At 31.2% G+C, this 20,031-nt stretch overlaps 6 protein-coding genes across 10 annotated transcripts; 3 read left to right on the top strand and 3 right to left on the bottom strand.

Annotated features, from left to right (window-relative positions):
• The first annotated feature begins 22 nt into the window (after positions 1-22).
• LOC142597400 (uncharacterized) lies at positions 23-684 on the top strand. The gene is made up of 2 exons (XM_075729384.1): positions 23-493; positions 577-684. Exons 1-2 carry the CDS (start codon positions 143-145, stop codon positions 589-591), a joined length of 366 nt encoding a protein of 121 aa, XP_075585499.1. The 5' UTR covers positions 23-142; the 3' UTR covers positions 592-684.
• Positions 510-3,252, bottom strand: LOC124498256 (uncharacterized). 3 transcript variants are annotated; one of them, XM_047061992.2, is made up of 3 exons: positions 1,382-3,252; positions 998-1,270; positions 510-944 (listed from the first exon to the last, which is right to left on the bottom strand). In XM_047061992.2, the coding sequence occupies exons 2-3, from the start codon at positions 1,250-1,252 to the stop codon at positions 588-590; spliced, it is 612 nt and encodes a 203-aa protein (XP_046917948.2). In that variant the 5' UTR covers positions 1,253-1,270; positions 1,382-3,252; the 3' UTR covers positions 510-587. The 3 variants fall into 3 exon arrangements, with proteins under 3 accessions (XP_046917948.2, XP_075585496.1, XP_046917947.2); XM_075729381.1 differs by lacking the exon at positions 1,382-3,252 and having other exon boundaries at positions 510-905; positions 998-1,358; XM_047061991.2 differs by lacking the exon at positions 1,382-3,252 and having other exon boundaries at positions 998-1,354.
• A 234-nt stretch (positions 3,253-3,486) lies between these two features.
• On the top strand, positions 3,487-4,733 carry LOC124498241 (ferric-chelate reductase 1). The gene is made up of 3 exons (XM_047061966.2): positions 3,487-4,092; positions 4,180-4,371; positions 4,449-4,733. The coding sequence occupies exons 1-3, from the start codon at positions 3,694-3,696 to the stop codon at positions 4,731-4,733; spliced, it is 876 nt and encodes a 291-aa protein (XP_046917922.2). The 5' UTR covers positions 3,487-3,693.
• Positions 4,670-12,191, bottom strand: LUBEL (Linear Ubiquitin E3 ligase). 2 transcript variants are annotated; one of them, XM_075729379.1, is made up of 11 exons: positions 11,519-12,191; positions 11,266-11,444; positions 8,898-11,204; positions 7,111-8,838; positions 5,989-6,405; positions 5,709-5,916; positions 5,526-5,644; positions 5,346-5,459; positions 5,094-5,284; positions 4,857-5,017; positions 4,670-4,783 (listed from the first exon to the last, which is right to left on the bottom strand). In XM_075729379.1, exons 1-11 carry the CDS (start codon positions 11,526-11,528, stop codon positions 4,722-4,724), a joined length of 5,496 nt encoding a protein of 1,831 aa, XP_075585494.1. In that variant the 5' UTR covers positions 11,529-12,191; the 3' UTR covers positions 4,670-4,721. The 2 variants fall into 2 exon arrangements, with proteins under 2 accessions (XP_075585494.1, XP_075585495.1); XM_075729380.1 differs by lacking the exons at positions 4,670-4,783; positions 4,857-5,017; positions 5,094-5,284; ... (2 more) ...; positions 5,709-5,916; positions 5,989-6,405 and adding an exon at positions 6,451-7,030.
• Positions 12,192-12,424: 233 nt separating this feature from the next.
• On the bottom strand, positions 12,425-14,830 carry LOC124498552 (Arginine kinase 1). Its single transcript, XM_047062319.2, has 5 exons — positions 14,398-14,830; positions 13,562-13,821; positions 13,249-13,495; positions 13,120-13,187; positions 12,425-13,042 (listed from the first exon to the last, which is right to left on the bottom strand). The coding sequence occupies exons 1-5, from the start codon at positions 14,564-14,566 to the stop codon at positions 12,716-12,718; spliced, it is 1,071 nt and encodes a 356-aa protein (XP_046918275.1). The 5' UTR covers positions 14,567-14,830; the 3' UTR covers positions 12,425-12,715.
• A 1,777-nt stretch (positions 14,831-16,607) lies between these two features.
• On the top strand, positions 16,608-19,987 carry LOC124498616 (uncharacterized). Of its 2 annotated transcripts, none has more exons than XM_047062405.2 (3): positions 16,608-17,611; positions 18,132-19,147; positions 19,220-19,987. In XM_047062405.2, exons 1-3 carry the CDS (start codon positions 17,572-17,574, stop codon positions 19,676-19,678), a joined length of 1,515 nt encoding a protein of 504 aa, XP_046918361.1. In that variant the 5' UTR covers positions 16,608-17,571; the 3' UTR covers positions 19,679-19,987. The 2 variants fall into 2 exon arrangements, with proteins under 2 accessions (XP_046918361.1, XP_046918360.1); XM_047062404.2 differs by lacking the exon at positions 16,608-17,611 and adding an exon at positions 17,821-18,054.
• The last annotated feature ends 44 nt before the right edge of the window (positions 19,988-20,031 follow it).

The raw sequence follows: 20,031 nt of genomic DNA, 5'->3' as shown, positions 1-20,031 counted from the left end.
TTTCGAAAGCAACAAATTTTCAAATTGAAATATGAAAAAAAAAATTGACCATGATGATTATTGACGAGGATTTTTTTTTGTTTACTATTTAATCCCATCATAAACAAAGCTTTTTTTCCTCGATTAATTCAGCAATACAAAAATGGTCTGGTTCAACGTCAACGTTCTACAACCATCAATGGTGCAGAATACTCGTATGAAAATGTATTTATTTCGTGATCATTTCGAATTATTATGTACAGAACAATCACCAACATTTATTGGCCAATGTGGATGGCAAGAAATCAATGGGATTCATGTCGAAACGAATCGTTCAATAATTACCATTGATAGATCAAAACGATCATCGTCAAAATCAAAAAATCATGATCGATATCGAATTCAATTCGCCATTGCAAATGAAATGCGACAATTTCTGGATTTTGTTTGCATTATTTGTCCACGAATGATTTGTCATTATCATTCGAATCGTTCGGATACACTTCAATATATTGTATGTGCATAATGAATGCCGTTTGTAATTGAATTTTATTTATTAATTAATGAATAAAAATTGATTTTTTTAAATAAAAATAGATTATGAAAAATTAAATCGATATATTATCAGTATGATTGGATAAATGTTTCATATGTTCAAAATTGATTGATGATCGATCACCAAACACAGTGATGAATACATTCAATATTGCAATTATTGTAACCAAACATATTGTCAAATGATTAATGGTATCGACTTTTTCCTTGTCATTAATGGAAACCATTTGATTCTCATTAAACGGTACACTTATCGATGTCGATGATGATGATGGTTGTTGTCCATTTTGGTTCGATGATAATTCTTCACCCGTTTTATCATTATTGGATTTCTTAAACGAACGTTGATATGTTGCTCGTGGTTTATTATTCTTAAAGCCAACGATAAACATGAGAAATACTACGACTAACTGGAAATGGAAATTAACAAATTTGTTTTCAATTCAATAAAACAAAAATTTACCTGTAAAATTAATGAAGCACAAAGCAAAATGATTAATAATATATAATATTTAACATGATCTGAACCAACATCCAGTAAATATTTTAAATGTTCAACATCGGCCACAAATAGTGCAAAATCCAAGAATCCACCAGCAATCGTAAGATGTTGTGCATTACGAACGCCAATATGATTCGATTCGATGGTGATCATATCATTACCACCACCAGAACCACTTATAATGGAAGATAAACTCAAAGCACGACTTCGAGACATTTTGAAATTTTAAAAATTCTTTCGAAACGAAAACAAAACAAAACAAAAAAATCACAGATGATCATTCCATCAATAATCGTAGGCGATTAAATAAAAATTTATACTCATCAATTTTGTTTAATTGCATACGATTTAAAACAAAGATTTTTTTTCTTTATCAGAAATTTATATGTCAAATCTTCTTTTTTCACCATGGAAACAAAACCCAAATCGTTGGATGGCATCGTACAATTATTTCAATGACACAATCTATATTGATCTATCGATATGTTTTGTATTGATGATTTATCAATCGATCAATCGTGATTGCATCATCATTGATTGATTGATTGATTGATTGTTACAATTTATTATTTTTATCCATTTAATCTGATTAAAAATGTCATTTCCCTCTAAATAAAAAAAAATTTTCATTGTTTTTCTGAATCAACATCATCATCATCATAACATATATTGTGAACGTCGCTGAGAACATTCTCGAAAAAGCACTGTCCAAAGGTATAAAAACTCTTCCCCACTGTTGGATGTGATTACATCACCGACAAAATCTTGCTCATTACACGTCACATTTTTTATTATTATTTTTCAATTACTAAACCTTCAAGTGTCGTGCTTTTTTCATTTACATCCACATTCAATTTGTCAAAGTTGATTGATCTATATTTCATAAAGAAAAAAATTTGTGCATTTTCTTATGATGTCTCAACCAAACGATCGAAAACAAGCTGAGCAAGCCACTCAGGCCAAAGGCAGTGAAAAAAGTGAAAGCTCTGGCTCTAGTTCTATTGATGGAACTTATGATTTTTACACTAAATTCGCCATTGGAATTGACCCAAACAATCTTGGTTTTGTATCAGAATGCCTATCGGATTGGCTTATGGGTAATCGATATGAGCTTTGTTCGCTCCTTGAAGAGACAGCTAAAGACTTCCTTGAAGATGAGGATTCGGACGTTGCTTTTTATCCTCTCCTTTACAATGATGATCCTATTAAATTGCAACGCATAGATTTCGAAAAATTGCCAAATTATTTTAAAGCGGTGGGTACCGCTGCAGCGCTGGTGGCGACGCGAGGCACAATATTCCATAAATTCATGGCTAAAATGTCAGAAGAGGGCCGAAAACTTGTACATGAGGTAACTTCAAAACTGGTCATTTCTTGGAATGATAGAAACAATCGTATTTTGTTCACGGTTAATCTTGCTATGCTTTTGATACCCGAAGTTTGGTGTATGTCTATGCAGCATGATACAGAAGATATCAATGCCAACATACCATCTCCTTTCCATTGTATTGCTGTATCATCCCTGATTCCATCCGAGTTCCATTACCTAGGTGAATGTGCTCGATTGGCTTCGTTCAATATTATTTTCAAAGTTATGGGACAGAAAGAAAAGCGTCAGGCAATGAGACATGCCATTAATTACGTATCGTCTAGTATGTTTAGTAATTACATTTTGGAAACAAGACGATGGAATTTCTGGCGAAAATTGAAAGCTATGCAGACTGAGGACAATTGGAAAGTATTCGTCCAGCAGATTGAAGCTTGCTGTAAAGAGTTTGCCACTATACGGGAAAGTATGAAAATGGATTTAATTCCACCAGTAGATATCTACGAAGAATTTGAACGTGGTTTTGCCACCTTGTAAACACAGCATCGAAAATTTATCGAATATTTAATCAATATTTCAATTCATATCATATATATCCACATCATCATTTCATTCATTTTTATAATCGATAATTCAATGATTAACAATTGTATTAATTGAATAATAATTCACACATATATGTTTAATCTATACATTCTGAAATAAATAAACTTTATTTTGTTTTTGGATTAATGAAAAAATTGTATCATTTGATTCAAATACAACAACAATATAATAATTATTGTTCATTCATAACAAAATGATCATAATTAAGCCATAAGCAATTTTTTTCCACAATTTCTCAAATCTAAAATTATCATCTGTAGAAAAAAATAAATACATATATATTGTTATCAGAATATTGTATTGGTCGTTTCCTTTGAAATTTGAAATATATAAAGTCTGAAGAAAAAAAAAACCAACAACAATAACAAATATTGATTATTTCCTTGCAATAATGAAAATAATCATTTTGAATGTTTTTTTTAAACATTGAAATTTTTGCTTTTGTTGTTGTTGAAACAAACGAAAAATCAAAAGAAAAGGAAACGTTGATGTCTAATTAGTAAAATAAATAAATAAATAAACGTTTTGCTTGTTTATAATCTATGACGGCCAATGACAAATGATTTTTTGGTGATTCATGAAAAAAACAACAAATAAATTGTGCTTCATTTTCATATATTCAGATTAGTTTCACTATAGTAGATGGATGGCGGACTTTCATCGACAACGATTTATCTGATTTTTTTTTTTGGTTCATTTTTAAGATATCGATATATCTAGAATCATGTTTTATCATCGTGTAATACCGCTTAAGTGTGCTTTGATATTATGTTTAATAATTCTATTCTCAAATAATGATTCGTTATTTGTAAATGGTCGTCGTAATGGTGCACCAATTGAATCATGTATAACGTTGAAACCAAGACATGGAAACAATATTCAATCGCAGCCAAAATCAACGAATCCATTTCTATTCAATGTTACCCTTTATCCATATATGAATGAAGAAGAATTCATTCATGTGGAAATTCATTCCCATAATGATCATCAAGTATTTCGTGGTTTTATTGTTCAAGCACGTATGGCTAATAATCCAGAAATGATTGCCGACGGTACATTCGTACCAATAGATTCAAATCAAACACGTTCATTTACTTGTAATGAAAATAATATGGAAGGAAATGTAAGTACAGAATCATTTTATCATCAAAGAATCAATCATTCGTATTTTTTTTTCTCTCTCATTTTGATTTGTGAATAATAATACAAGAATACATGGACACATTCGAATAGTAGTCCAAAAAAACGTGTATCTGCATTTTGGTTTCCAGCTGATTCAACAATGAACAATGAAATTTTATTTCTATCTACTGTCGCTATTGATGCAAAACATTTTTGGCTTCATATTGATTCGGATAAAATTCCATTAGGCATAACTGTTGGTGGTGCTGCTGCTGATGGCGTATGTATGATTGATATGCAGTGAATTTGTTTTTTTACATCAATCCAATTTTGTATGCATATTTTTATTCATCACAGGAGGAAGATAATGAAGGAGAAAGCGGTGATGATGGTGGTGTTGAAGATGTCGAAAATGGAGATGATAACGGTAGTGATAGTGGTGGTGGTAATGGCAATGAAAATCCGTCGGAAGATCAAGGAAATGAAAATTCATCGGATGTAGAAGAACCACAACATGAACCATCGAATAATGTGGAAAGCATCGTTTCATCAGCATTTACAATCAATTATCCAATTATTAGTTATTCAACCATTTTGGTTTTAATTATTTCATTAATGTTTTATCGTATATTAATCTTTTAACAAAAAATTGATCGCTATTTTGATTCTAATGGAATTTTTTCCCGAATCAACTATCATGTGAGAGAAAAATAGAAATAAAAAATTACATTATTTTTAGCAAATCAATTAAAAAAAAAACCAAACCTCTTTCAATTTTTCCAATGTAATCTTCGCCACGAATTTTTGATGGAATACGAATATTTTCTCTTTTCAATGTTAATTCTAATTCACTTTCAGTTAGAATTGGAATCGGATCAATTTGATTACGATAGATTAAATTTCCAAGATATTCTTTATAGTGTAATCTTGATTAGTGAGAATAAAAAAAAATTTAATTCATTTTTTTTCTGGAAATAAATCAGCAAAGAAAAAAAAACTCACTTGCAAAGGCCAGCCATTTCAACAAAACGATTACATGGTTTATCTTTCATAACAAAATTCACCTCTTTCTGTTCCATTACTTGACATCGTGATATTGAAATTGTCATAGTTGTCGTTTTATTATTATTATTATTATTATTAGCACCATGGTCGACATCACCATCATTGGTCTTGTATTCAATGTTATTTTGCTATCAATTTCAATTAATTAATTAATGAAAATCATATTTTCCCACACACACAGACTCATACATTAAGTAATTTTTGTAGATCGCCAATATCTTTATCACGAAGATAGAATAGACAATTTCTTGGATGATGTGCATGAAGGCCAAGCCGTTCACATAGTTTAGCACGAAAACATCTCTATAAAAACATTTGAAGGAAAAGAATTTTTAATTTAAAAAAAAAACAGGAAAAATTTTCACTTACACTACCCAATTTAAATGGACGATAACAGCCACCGCAAAAATCAAATGAACATTGTGTACAACGAAAATGCATACAGCCACCTTTGGCCAATTGATAACGAAAATGACAATTTGGACATTCTAGATGGATTATAATTGGAAAAAATGAAATGATTATCAACAATATATGTGAAATGAAGCAAACCGATTCCAAATTCTTCCAGATGTTTATTCAACAATTGTTCAGCATAATCAATATCATGTTCGTTTTCCCATCGTGCAAATTGTTCACACGATAGATTTAGATGTTGATTTTTCCATTGTTTTTTACATTGACGACAGAATGCATTACGACAATCTGGACAGATTACTGTCAATGCTTTTGGATTCGGTACAATAAAACCTGATGAACACTGGTGATGTAAATATGAATTAATCAAGTGTCAAATATTCAAATCTTTCAATCATTATGCATGCATACATACCTTTACGCACCACATAAAATTTGGATCACGCATTAGGGCACGATCACGCATTTTACGTTGAAATAATTCATAAATATCAGCATCAATTATATGCCTTATGAATGGATCAAATATGGCAAGATATTCAAAAACTTGTTCATCTTGATCGGCACTAATATCTGGTTCATTACAAAATGGACAGGTAATAACTAAACGTTGCCGTTCACGTATCTGAATGGTAAGATAATTTTTCATACAATCACGACATGCATAATGTGTACAAGCAATCATAACGACAATATCCTGTATCGGCATAATTGTCGTACATAATTCACATTCCAATTCGGTTCGTGCCCATTGAAATTCATAGGAATATTGATCATCTACTGGTGATTTTCCAATCAAGGACAATGACGATGATGGTCCCGTTATTGGTTGCTAAACAAATTAATCAATAAAAAATCAATCAACAATGGTGAATTGTTTTTTTTTATGAATTTATTCAACAATCAATCAATGAAAATCGAAAGCTAACAATGAGATTATCATCATCATCATCATCATTATTCATTTTTATTGTCTTTGAATTCAATGATTCTATTGATTTTTGCAATTTTTTAACAAGAAATTTCCTTGCACCTTCTTTTCTTAGTTTCTCGTCATCATCATAATTATTATTAGCTGCTAGATATGATTCAATACTCTCAGATTTATGTAATTTAAACACATTTTTCGTCATTTCTTCTTTGATTTGTTGCCGCTGTTTTGGTGTTAATTTAATTTTAATACGTTTTGTTTGATTCTGTTGCTGCTGGTGTTTGTTTTGTTCATTAACATCATCATCATAAATTAATCTAGATAAATTTGTTTCCGAATTCATCATTAGATATGCACGTTGCAGTTTATCACAACCACGACATTTACTAAATACAGGCTCGTGTGGTATACAATTGGCGTTTTCTTGATTATCCATAGTGAATGATGATGATGATGATGATGATAATTCCGTCAAGCTCAAAGATTTTGATGACGATAATCTAATCTTTTTTATTTTTAATTGTTCCTATGCGTTTCAATCAAAACAGCAATAACAACTATAGACAATTAAACTCTAAAAAATACAAAATCCAAAAATACAATTACCTTTATCGATAATGATGACGTCGTGGTTTCAACCGGATTCGATTTCGTTACTGGTGGTGGTGGTTTTATAACAATTGGTTCACCTGTTGACATTGGCACACAGGCATTGGTGTGTTTGACACTGGATATGATTTTCAAATCATTTTGATTAGTGGTAATAATTTGATCCAAAGCTTTGGCTGGTGCTATTTTAACGACAGCTATTCCAGTCTGGTGTTTTTCACAAACATTAGATAATTGTTGTGTTTTAGCCATAAAATTGAAAATTTCGTCCACAACAATCTGTGCTTTCAACGGTTTTGGTGTGTTGACGATTTTTTCCGTAGATTTAGCCGATGATGAAGGTGATGTTGATGATTCAACAATTTCTGCGACGGCATCAATGAAATTTTCATCAGAATTATCCGAAATTGAAATGGGTGACAATTCAACTTGTTGCTGAAGCTGTTGAATAGGCGTCGTAATATTTTCATCATCATTCGTTGAAATAATGCTATTTGTTCGACTAGATAATGTTGTTGCTGTTCCAGAATGTTTTGCTGCAAATTCATTCAATTTTGATTCAATTCTTTGTTTTATCTGTGATTGTGGCCGAATATTTTGAATTCCACTTGTTCCCGGTGAAGACATTGTAAATAGATCCATTTCTTGTGTAAATGTTGGTGTACGATCTGAATCAATTGTTTCCATCATAGATTGTGATAGTCGTCGATTCTGAAAAACACGTGCAACTTCTCTATCCAATTCTTCTTCAGTGGTGGTACCATCGGATAAATAACCACCACCACTACCACCACTTATACGTTTTTGTACATCAATTATTTTCTGCATTTTTTCACGTTCTTTTTCCCTTATCCTGGACTGTTGACGTTCACGATCAAACGATGCTTTTTCCTGTTGCCAATTCATTATCAATGTTTCAAGTTCATTATAATCCAGATTTTTTGATTTTTTAATATTTTGTAGATAAAAATCTAATAATTCATTTCTATCCATCATTGATTCTTGTGATGCAAGAAATTCTTCCATTGGTAATTTTGAATGTTCTGAATAATTAAATTCTTGCGTTTCATTGGCAAATGATTTTTGAAATTCATTTCCATCATCATTATCTTCATTATCAATCAGCACATGATTTGCATCATTATTTGCTCGACCAGATCCTAATCCTGTTACTTTCATTGCAAAAAATTCACTTTTCGATGGTAGATTTTTATTGATAACATTGTTGTTGTTGGCGGTGTCATTATTAAACAATTTATTCTCTCGATGTCTTTGAACACATTTCTCTATCGATTGCCATAAATTTCCTTTACATAAACGCAATGCAGTTTTAGCATCTTTTTCAGTTATCATTATGAAATTCGGCATCTTATTTCCATTCGTACGTTCTAATTCGACAATCTGATTATTTGACATTGTCATTACGGTTTCATAGAGATTTTTCCAATTTTTTTCCAACCATTCCAATGGTGAAACTGGAGAAAATTGTATGGCTGCTTCAAGATCATCGGCTGTATAGCCTTTTTTCTCTGCTTCACGAAGTGTTTGTATCATTTGTCTACTAGAATTAATCATTGATTTATGTTGCTGTTGTTTTTGTTTGGTAGTGCAACATAAATTTGAATCCGGATAAAATAATGACGAACTTGTCACGCTACTAAGTGATTGTAGATCGTCGAAACTTGAAAATCGATTCATACTGATTTGTGAACATGAATCTGGATTCTATATAGAATGTGAAACAAAAAGAATTTAAAATTGGAAAACCAATTATCATTAGATACCTGTTGATGATGATTGAAAGATGATTGAGGATGATCCATCACCATCATTGGATTGATTATCGGTTGAGGATAATTATTCAAGCCATTATAGCCAAACATACTGGCCGTTGAATTACTACTACTTGATGATGGTGTTCTCGGATGAATGAAACCACCACCATTGTTCATATTGAAATTCGGTAATGGTGTCGAATTATTTGACCATTGATTATTCATTGGATAAAATTGTTGTGGATTATTCTGTATTGAATTATTTTGACTAAAATTTGGTGGTACCATCATCGATGCAGTGCACGGATTTGCATTTGAAATCGGTACGTTCATCATCGCCATCGTAGTCGTCGAATTATTGATTGGTGAAACATTTTGATTATTATCCACTGGTACAGTGGCTGCCGGTGGCGTTAATTTCAATTTACCAAATTGTTCGGAAATTTTTTCTTCAATCATTTTTGCCACTATTTTTTCATGATTATCTAATTCTTTACATTCGTTTTCATCAGCTGTTATTGATTGATTCGTGTTTGTCGATTCGTTTTCATTCGATTTTTTACTTGCAGATAAATCTTGATCATTTATTTCCAATTTTTTATTTTCTTCGACCACTTTTAATTCATTTTCTTTTCGTTTCTGTAATTCTTTTTCAATTTCAATTTGTTCACGTACAAATGATTCATCAAAAATGATTTCTTGTTCCTGGGTTTTTGTTGGTGGTGGTGGTGGTGGCTGCTGATGATCACGTTGTTTCTGAATTTCCGTTTCTGTTGTTGATGAGTTGGTTGTTTTTTCATTCATCACTAATGATACTTTTTGTTTATTCGAATGAATTTGTTCGGAATTTGAAGATATTCTTGTTTTACAACAAATTTCACAAACATTACGGCCAGAATCATTTACGAATGTACAGAATCGACATGACCATTGTCCAGATTCAGTGACCAATTCTTCTTCTTCATCATCATTTGGTGAGATTTTAGCATCAATATTTGTTTTGGCAATTGGATTCACTTTATTTCTAGATTGTGAACTTGAACTTGAATCTGAAATTGAATCCGAATAACGATAACGATCGGAAAAACTTTTAACTGATTTCAATGATGGTGTTGGCGATGATGATGTAGGAAATTTATTAGCTCGTATTATCGATGGCGAACGATTTGAATAACCAATATTATTATGCCGCAACTCTGTTGGAAATTGTTGTTGTTGTTGTTGTTCATCATCGTCATAATTATGATTACCAACACCATACATAGTATATGTTGATTGTGAACGTTTCATCCGAGCTCTTCGTATACGATTTTTAGTTTCACGACTTAATCCAATCGATGATAAACGACCATCATCATTATTAACCATTCTCATTATCATCATATCATCTTCATCATCTGTTTCAAAATCACCATCGTCGTCGTTGTCGTCGTCGACGTCATGATGATTGGAATTTCTTCGCAATTCTTCCATTGAATTTGTGGACCATCGATGATTACAACAGCTGTTACAACCGTAACAGAGATTTGGCTGATGATGAGAACAATGATTACATTGAATTGATGATGGAGAACAATGATTCATCGGACAACTCGGATACAATGATTGTGTTGAACCACCATGATGGCTATGGTGATGATGATGATTACACGAGAATATGGAACTTTCTCGTTGTTGATTTTCTGCACCAAAAAATTCTAAATCTTGATATGAAAAATTTTTACGTGGTAAACTTGATCTTTTTGTTAGTTTTTCCACATTATGATTATGACCATTACCACTATTCGATAGATCAATTGTACTTGTCGTTGCAAATTGTCGAGTTTTCAACATTCGAATATTTACAGGTGGCTGCTGCTGTTGCTGTTGCTGTGGTTGTAATGAATGTTTACGCATATTTGCATACAATTCATCAGTAGCCGGTGTTTGTGGTAATGGACGAAATGCTGATGATGATGATGATGATGATGATGAATTCGGTGTGGACATTCGATGTCCATTTGGCTGATAATTATGAGATTGTTGTTGTTGTTCACATGTTGATTGAACAGGTTGATTTACCCATTTTTTAAGCGTATCTTTTATACCGGAAATGAATAAATTTTTTTTCTTTCGTCTTGGTGGTGGTATTGGCATTTTGGATGGATGACCATTACCATAATCTTCCCAAAGACTATCCGGATTTCGTGGTAATGTTCGTGTTATACGCCATGGATATAGAGAATTTGTTGTTTCACATTTATTCATCGATTGTTGTTGTGGTGGTTGTGGCAATGATTTTTGTTCTTGTTGTTTTGATTTTTCCAATAATTGTATCTGCAGAGAAAAAAAAATTTTTAAAAATTTTCGTGGCACAAAAAAAAATTCAAAATCATACATATTCCAATGCAACAGCTTGTCGTAGATGGGTACGTCGTTTTGGATGTCTATGATACATATCATCACAACCAATACAGAATGCCATTGAATTACATTTTGAACATCGTACGGAAGCACCATTACAGCCACATAGGCTACAATTAATTGCATATGGTACACGAATCATCGTTGTATTTGCTACGGTTATTAAATTACAAAATGATGATGTGATTTTTAATACGGTGAAACAAACAAATCAATATAATACATACCAGCCGCCATTGATCAAAGAATTATCAACTGTTGATCATTTGCTAGAATAATAATAATAAAAAAAACAAAAACCGCAAAAAAAGCTTTCTTTCGTCCGTAACAAAACAAAAAGTTCCCAGTTATGTGACGAAAATGCTGTTTTCTTGCATTTTTTTTTTTTGTTCTCCCCTTTGCCTCTCTGAATGTAGGTTTGTAAACCAGTGAAATTCTAGCTCAAAATGTCACTAATAATAGATTAGCTTCCAAAGACAAACACGAAAGAATTGTGTTCATGATGATGATGATGACGATGATACAATTCTTTTTTTTTAATGGTAAGCATGATAATAATGATAATGACGATAACATTGAATGATGACGCCCTGAGAAAGAATGTGGAACAGAATTTTATTATTATTATCCATTAGCCATTACATGTGCATTCTTGATTTTACATTATGGCCATTGTGTTGAAACTTTATGGATCCAGAATAATGATGATGATGAAAACTGATCAAATAAATTCAAAAAAATTCAATTTCAAAATTTCTGAAGCCTTGAAGAAGATGATTTGCCATATGTATTGTAAATTGAGAGATGCAGGAAGAAATTAAGAAAAAAAGAAGAAATTTTTTTTTTGGCAACACAACAAAATCTTTCATCTCTGCACTAGATCAATTATCATCATCATTTTTTTTTAATTTTATTATCTCCAAGTGAATAATAAAATGTTTGAATGTGAAAAAAACATTTTATTTATAGAAAACCATCGGTGACAAACAAATGGTGAAAAAAAATTGATGACGTTAACAGCATAATTCATCTTTTAATAATATTTTTTGTTGCCGTCGTCGTTGTTTTGGACTCAGTTTTATTAGCAAAAAAAAAAAAATATTTTTAACCCTTTGATGTCTGAGAATTTATCATTTTTTTTCTTTTCATAACTTTTTATTTTTTTTTTAATTCAAATTAATCCATTACATTGATTTTTGGCAGTTTAAACAACAGACAAAAAAAACTTGCTAAAATAATTTTTGCTTGAATTTTTTTTTTTTGGTAAAATTGTGAGGAAAAATATATGCCAATGTTTGGTGGGTGTGACTCGAATTTTTTTGGTGTGGCTATGAAATCTCATCCAGTTTTAAAATTTTAAATATTCGAATTTTTTCTTGTTGATTTAAATTCTGGTGAAATTTTGCCATTTTTCTTGATTGGATTTACATAGATTTTTCAATTTTAATCAATTCAAGAATACCATCTTGCATCTCTTTGACGGCCTGATATTCAGTAAGACCCATACGACGTTTATTACTGATATCGTAAACACCGCCAACACTTTCGGTGTGTTCACCGGCAGTACCACGTACTTGTAGATTATATTTACCGGCAACTTCTTCCAATTTTTTGCGATCAGCAGCCAATTTTGGCAATTTAATATGTACCGATGCACGAATAGTGGTACCCAAATTAGTTGGACAAAATGTAAGAAAACCAAGACGATCATCTCTTGAGAATGGCAATTTCTTTTCAATATGATTGACGCCCTAAATGAAAAAAATATTATTCATGATTAAAACCCAGTGTAATGAGATTCACAAAAAAAAATTCAATTTTCACTTACATTAATCAATCGGCTGAACACCTGTTTCAAATCACCACCTTTTTGCATTGAAATAATACGCAAATGATCTAAAAAAAATGAAATGAAATCAGTCATTCAATTTAGTTCAGATTTTTTTTTGTTTCATACCTTCTTCATTGACCCAGATCAAAAATGTTTTATTATCATTGTGGAAAATACCACGACCAACTGGCCAGAAACGACATGCATTTGCAGCCTGTAAGAATCGATCACCTTCCTTGAACAAGAAATGATCATCGATCAATTGTTGTTGTGTTGCTTTATCCATTCCCAATAATGGATAATACGTTCCTTTTAATTCACCTTCAAAGCTATTCAATTGGCCTTTAACTTTTTCTTCCATTTCTTTGTATTGCTACAGAATAAACAGAACAGTGAATTGTCATCATCAACAATTTAATCAATCAATCAATTAACTTACAGCTTCGGTCAAGCATGGATTAAATGGATAACCTTGCAATGATCGGCCACAACGTACACGTGTTGAAATGACAAATTCATTATTTGGATCCACATTACACAAAGTGTTAACATCACCAAAATCTGTTTGTGGATGTTTATCCGTTGGTTTGAAACCTTTATGATAATCTTCAATGACTGGATCGAATAATTCTTTGAATAAAGTATACGATTCAGCATCCGGTGCATAGAGTCCAACACCACTGTCTAAATTTTCGAAACCTATCACACAGCGCCAAAACAGTAATAAATAAAACGAAACGAAAGTGGATTATTTTTAGCATCATAAATCGGGATAAGAAAATTCTGCGCAATCGCATCGATTGATGATACAGTTTAAACATAATCGATTTTCATTCATCGAAATTTTTAAAATTGCTACTACTACTACTACTACTAGTGAATCAAATTTGAATTTTTTTTTAGATTATTGATTGTGATTGACATTGCACACAATTAGCAGTGGGGTCGAAAAAAAAATTAACATGTTCATTATTTGCGTGATTAACAATCATTAAGTGAGAGAGAAAAAAATTTTTTTTTTTGTTTCCAATGAAAACAAAAAAAAAAAAACAAAATACTGCTACCGCAAATATATTGATTTATCGACTGTTAGATTTTTTTTTGTCTTTCTATGAAGAAAAAAATGATGATGATGAACACGATGATGATGACAAAAGGTCACCTTCATTCGTTAGATTGGATGTGTCATATTTTATTTTGCAGTAGTGTCGGTCAATCAGCCACATTAACATTATAAAATTGCGATTCATTTCATCGGGTAATTAATTAATTTACCTGATTGAACAACATCGACCAATGTTGCACCCATGCCGGTTTTACGACCTTTACATGCATCCAATACATTACGTGTCAAATATTTTTTCAACAATGAATGACATTCAGCTGATGATTGTAATTTTTGAAAGCCAGCTTCCAATTTATCGATGACAGCTTGATCAACCATTTTTGAAGTTTTAAATTTTAAATTCTCAACAAATGAAAAAAAAATTGACAAAAAATGAATTTAAATTGACACACAGGCACACAGGCATACACGGTTGACAACGGACAAATTGAATGTGATAAATCTTAATAGTCTTGATTTTGGTTTTTATATAATTTTTTCTTATTCTTGTCTACCATATAAACGCATGTTCAATGGGTGTGTATGTCTGTTTATGTGTATGTGGGCAAGTTAGTGCTACCAACACGCCAAATTAGACCAAATAGACCTATTATACACACACAAACATTAGATCAACTAAATGATGAACCAAATGTTAAGTTAAGGTCGTTTGTTTCGTGTAGAGAATTTAAAGAATATTCACTGTTTGTGTGTGTGTGCCTCTGCTTCTTTTTTATTTCGCAAAAAATAGGCTTGGAATCTCATTGGATTGCCAGCAGTGGTACTTTTTTTCGGTTTCTCTCTTTCTCTACAGAATTCAGAATCGCTAGTTGGCAACCGTTTTTTTTATCTATAGATAGCATATTGTTGATAGAATCTGTGAAATAAAATGAAAATCATGCGTGACTGTTTCACTATCACATTATTCCATGATTTGTGATTTACTTAATTTATTGATTGAATAAAATTAAAAATCAATTATCAATCAATTTATTTTTCAATTTTTTGACAGTTTTTTTTCATATATTCGTAATATGAAGTATATTTGCCATCAGTATATTTACATAAGTGTATAATAGACATAAGATGTTAGATCATTGTATTTTTCAAATCATAGTTTTCGAGCCAAGAAACAGTGGAAAAATACAGTCTGATTTTTTTTTTACATTCAGTTGCCAGAATTTTTTTTTCAGAAGAAAACGGGCTGCCCCTAGTTCACAGTGTGTAGGTAGTGCGATGATATAATGAGATTTTTTAATAATCATTCACTCCATGTTGATGATGATGATGTAGATCGGTGGAAGAATAAGAATTTTTTTTTTCATCGTTCGAGTTTGTTGTTGTATTTTGGCCAAAATTACAAATGTTCGGTCAGAACAATGGGAATTATTTTTTTTTATCAACGACAACGACAACGAGACAAGGGCACATTGAAAGATATTATTGACAATTTCTCATTGACAATGGAAAGAAAACGAAGAATAGACAAATATCAAATTACAAAAATGAAAAAAAATTTCTGTCGAATTTTTTTTCCACCACTTTCATTCATTTTTCTCATTACTGTATCCATCATTTAATGATTTTTATCGGAACAGAAATCGATTTTGAGAAGCAAAAAAAAAAAGTTTCAAAATTTCATTAAAATTTCCTTGGTATTGAAATGGAAACATTTCGCGGAATTAAATCAGAAGAAATTGAAATGGGCGCCAAAAAAAATTTTTTCAAATCGATAATTTTGTTGTTGTTGGCGATGACAAGCGTGTGGCGCGTCATCTAGTGTTCAATAAATGAGATAACACTGAGATGACATTCAAATCTATGGATAAATATCGATGATGATGACAATGAAACAGTTTATGAACCGACAATTGACAATTACGAAGCAAAAAAAATCGGCATTTTTTTCATTTGTTTTCCCAATCACGTTTTGTTGTTTTTTTTGTGTAAACAAGTCATTTTTATTTATCATCATTCAACGGTGATGATTACAATTTGTTCCGTTTTTTTTCCTGCAGATTTTCTGTTTTATCAAACGGGTATAATAAAAAAACTTATTTAATTCTAGTGATGACATTCGTAGAACGAGAGAGAGAGACAAGGCGAAAAATTTTTGAAAATTTCATATCCAGAAATGACAAATCAAAAAAAAGCTTAATTTTTAAAAAAAAAAAATCCCAATCAAAATTCAAATGTCAACCACACACACACATACACGACGACGACGATGGAAAAAAATAGAACAACGAATCCTTGCGTGTTAATGTTGCCGTGTTGTTCGTGTGTGTATGTTTGGTAGTCGTAAAAGTTTGTCATTCAGGATGATGAATATTTTTAAACAACAGAAAAAAAAACAGGCACACATACACAATCTATCAATCATTCAACAGGCAGCAATTTTTTTTATTCAATAAAAAATAAATTCATAAATTCAAACTGGAATCAATTTCTGTGGATGATGTGATCATACAAGTACAGAATACCAAGCCAAGCAAATAGTGAATTGAAACATTGAAAAAAGCATTTAAAATCTTCATTTGGATTCAGAGTTTTGTTTCAAACAAAAAAAAAAATCAAGACATTATCAAATTTGTATCATTCGATGTGTTTCAGTGTGTGTGTGTGTACGGTTTTTTTTCATTGGGTTTTTTTTTCTTTTCACTCACAATTAACACGAATTGATATCCACATTCAATTAATGAAAAAGTGAAAATCAAGATAATCATCATCAAAATATCATCAGCATCTTTATGCAAATAATAAACTGTTGTTGTTGTTGTTGCTGTTGTTGTTGATATTCAAATGAGAAGAAAAAAAAATTCAAAATAATCATCATCATCATCATGATCGTCATTTGTCGTCATCAACATCATAATAATCATAATCTTTTATTATATACTGTGTGAGTGTTGATCTTCAAGTCTCTTCACAGTGTTCACAGTGTGCGTCATTTTTTTTTTGTTTGTTTGCTGAAATAAAGATCAACAGAGCGTTGAAAGATCTCGATATTTTTTTCTGTGTGTTTGTATTTCTCTTTCTAGACGCCAAGAAGGTGTTAATTGAATTTTTTCTGTTTTTTTTTTGTTAAAAAATTTCTTTTCTTTATCAAACTGGACAAACCAAAAGTTCTTGAACCAATATTAAGACTAAAAACGGAACTATCAACACCGTTTTGGTCAACAAAAACGTCGCTGCCATCTATTGAAGCGAATTTAAATGCAATCGATTCAAAAACAACCACAACAACAACAACAACAAAACCAATCAATATTAATCGATCAATTCAAATTGATGAATCATTTCAGCAAACAAAAACTGAATCATTATCATCAGAAATAATTACAATGATGGAAACAACAACAAGACGAAGAGCAAGTGGTTCAAGTAAGTTTTATTGGTTTTTTTACTGCAAAAAAAAAATTTTTTTTTTGGGCGTAAACGCTAAATTTTTTTTTGTTTTGTTTCCAAAATAATAAAATAATAAAAAAAAATTGGATTGGATTCTGAAAGTATGCGCTTGCGTAAAATTTACTGGCTCCAATATTTTTCTTGTTTTTGTTTAGCATTTTCATTTTAACATTAATAGATTTATACAATTACAAAATGTATGCAAATACCTGGAAATTGTGATGTTTTGTTTTGTTTTTATTTGAAAAAAAATAATAAATTATATAAATCTGTCAATCATTTCTCAAATGGATCATGTAGAGCCTTATTTTTTTGTGATATTGTCCACATCATGTGCAATACAAATTTGAAATGAATAATCATTATTATCATGTCATCATCATTGCCAAATAGTGTTAATAATCTATTTCTTGCTAAATGTTCGATTTTGATTGATTTTCAATTTTTTTTTATTAAATCTAATTTTTTTTTCTTTTTTTTTGATTCCATTCACCAGATTTGCCAATAAACTATGCCGTGGCACAAGAAGAAACTGATTTATTAGCCGGCGGTACAAATTCCAATTTGGTTAGCCGTAGTCCAAGTCAATCGTTGCTGGCACAGCTATCCAGTTCACCATATGGATGGACTGGATCATCACGATCCACATCACCAACACCACCAACAATGCTTTCCGGTTCATTGAGGCGTGTGCCATCCGGTACAAATACTACTGTTGGCGGCACTGGACGTTTTATACCACAACAATCACTACAATCATTGGTGAAATCTTTCATTAATAAAGTTTCACGTGGTACACAAACCGATTGGGATAATAATAATGATAATGATTTTGATGATCAAATCAGCATTGCATCATTGACATCTGGATTTTCAGCATTTGAAAATGAAAATTTTACACGTTCCCGTTTGAAATTATTTCTTAATGATTCACAATATCAGAACAATATTAATGATGATAAAAACAATATTGATGAAACAGAATTTGTTGAAGAATTACAAAAATTACGTGATCAAATTGATGGAAGATTTAAATTCAGTTTTTCATCATCACAACCAGGTTCACGATCGGTATCGAGGCAAACATCACGGCCAACATCGAGACCACGTTCACCAACAACCACAACAACAACAACAAACGCAGCGAAAGTATTTGATTTAGAGGTGGATCAAAATCTTGAAGAATTTGGTCAAAAATTAGCAACTTGTGATCAAGCTATCGAAACTGATAGCTGTTGTTTGATGGATAAATCGACACAAGCAGATTTTGGTCCACAACAACAACAACAACAGCAAACATCAAATTCGTCGTTTTTTTCATTCTTTTCTTCAGGTCAACCAACAACAACAACGGCGACGACGACGATGACGACACCAACCGAATCATTTAATGTTGCCATACAAACCGATTTAAATCCGGAACATTTATGTCCATTATGTAAACATGAATTAAGTGATAACGATTGTCAATCAAACGGTAATCTACTTACTAAAAGCCAACTACTTGATACGGTAAATTCAATGTTTTTTTCATGGATTCATTAAAATGATAATTTTTTTTTGATCTTCTCGTCAAAAATCAAGGCTATATCAACATCGGATATGAATAATAATTCAATGATGATTGTGGATGATAAAAAATCGATTGATCATAGTACACAGGCTGATATGAAAGGTGATTCAACGTTGTTATCCAATAATGATGATGGTGATGAAAATCAGGAACAAAAACAAGGGTCCAATTTTGATGATGATAAAGATAAAGATAAAAATAAACAAATTGAACCACCAATAGCAGCGAAAAGAAAAACTGCCAACAACACAACAAAGGGCGTTAGTGTTGGTTCAGGTCATTTTTATCGTGGTGAAAAGAAATCCGCTCAAAATCATTATGTAAATTCAAATGGAACAACAAATGGTGTGATGATGAAAAATAATTCTTCAGGCAGAATGCGTATCATTACCAGTAATGATGATGATAAAGATAAAACAAAAATGAAATCTACTGATCATGTTCGGCCCAAATGTTGTAGTATTTCATAGATTGTTGTGTTGTTGTTTATGTTGAAAAAAAAACAATCAAATCTCATTCCATATTAATCTCAAACAAAATGATGAAAACAAGTGATAAATCATGATGCTATGTGATGTGATAATTAATTCATGACCAGAATAGATTAGACTGGATTGACCAATTGGTTTTTGGACCCAGATTAGCAGCAGAATATTTATTTTTCATTTTTTTGTTTAAAAAATTTTAACAAATTTTCTTTTCATTTTTAATATTGTTTTTTCGTTTTCTTTTCTTTTTTTTCTCTCGAATAAAAATCAATAGAAACCACTATCATTGAAGTGTTGATTCAGATTGATCAATAAGTGGAAAAATTGCAGCTTCT

This window comes from Dermatophagoides farinae, chromosome 3, assembly GCF_024713945.1.
Source record: "Dermatophagoides farinae isolate YC_2012a chromosome 3, ASM2471394v1, whole genome shotgun sequence".
In the NCBI taxonomy this organism is placed as follows: domain Eukaryota; kingdom Metazoa; phylum Arthropoda; class Arachnida; order Sarcoptiformes; family Pyroglyphidae; genus Dermatophagoides; species Dermatophagoides farinae.
The sequence above is the reverse complement of the archived record's forward strand: the minus strand, read 5'-3'. Positions and strand labels throughout refer to the sequence as shown.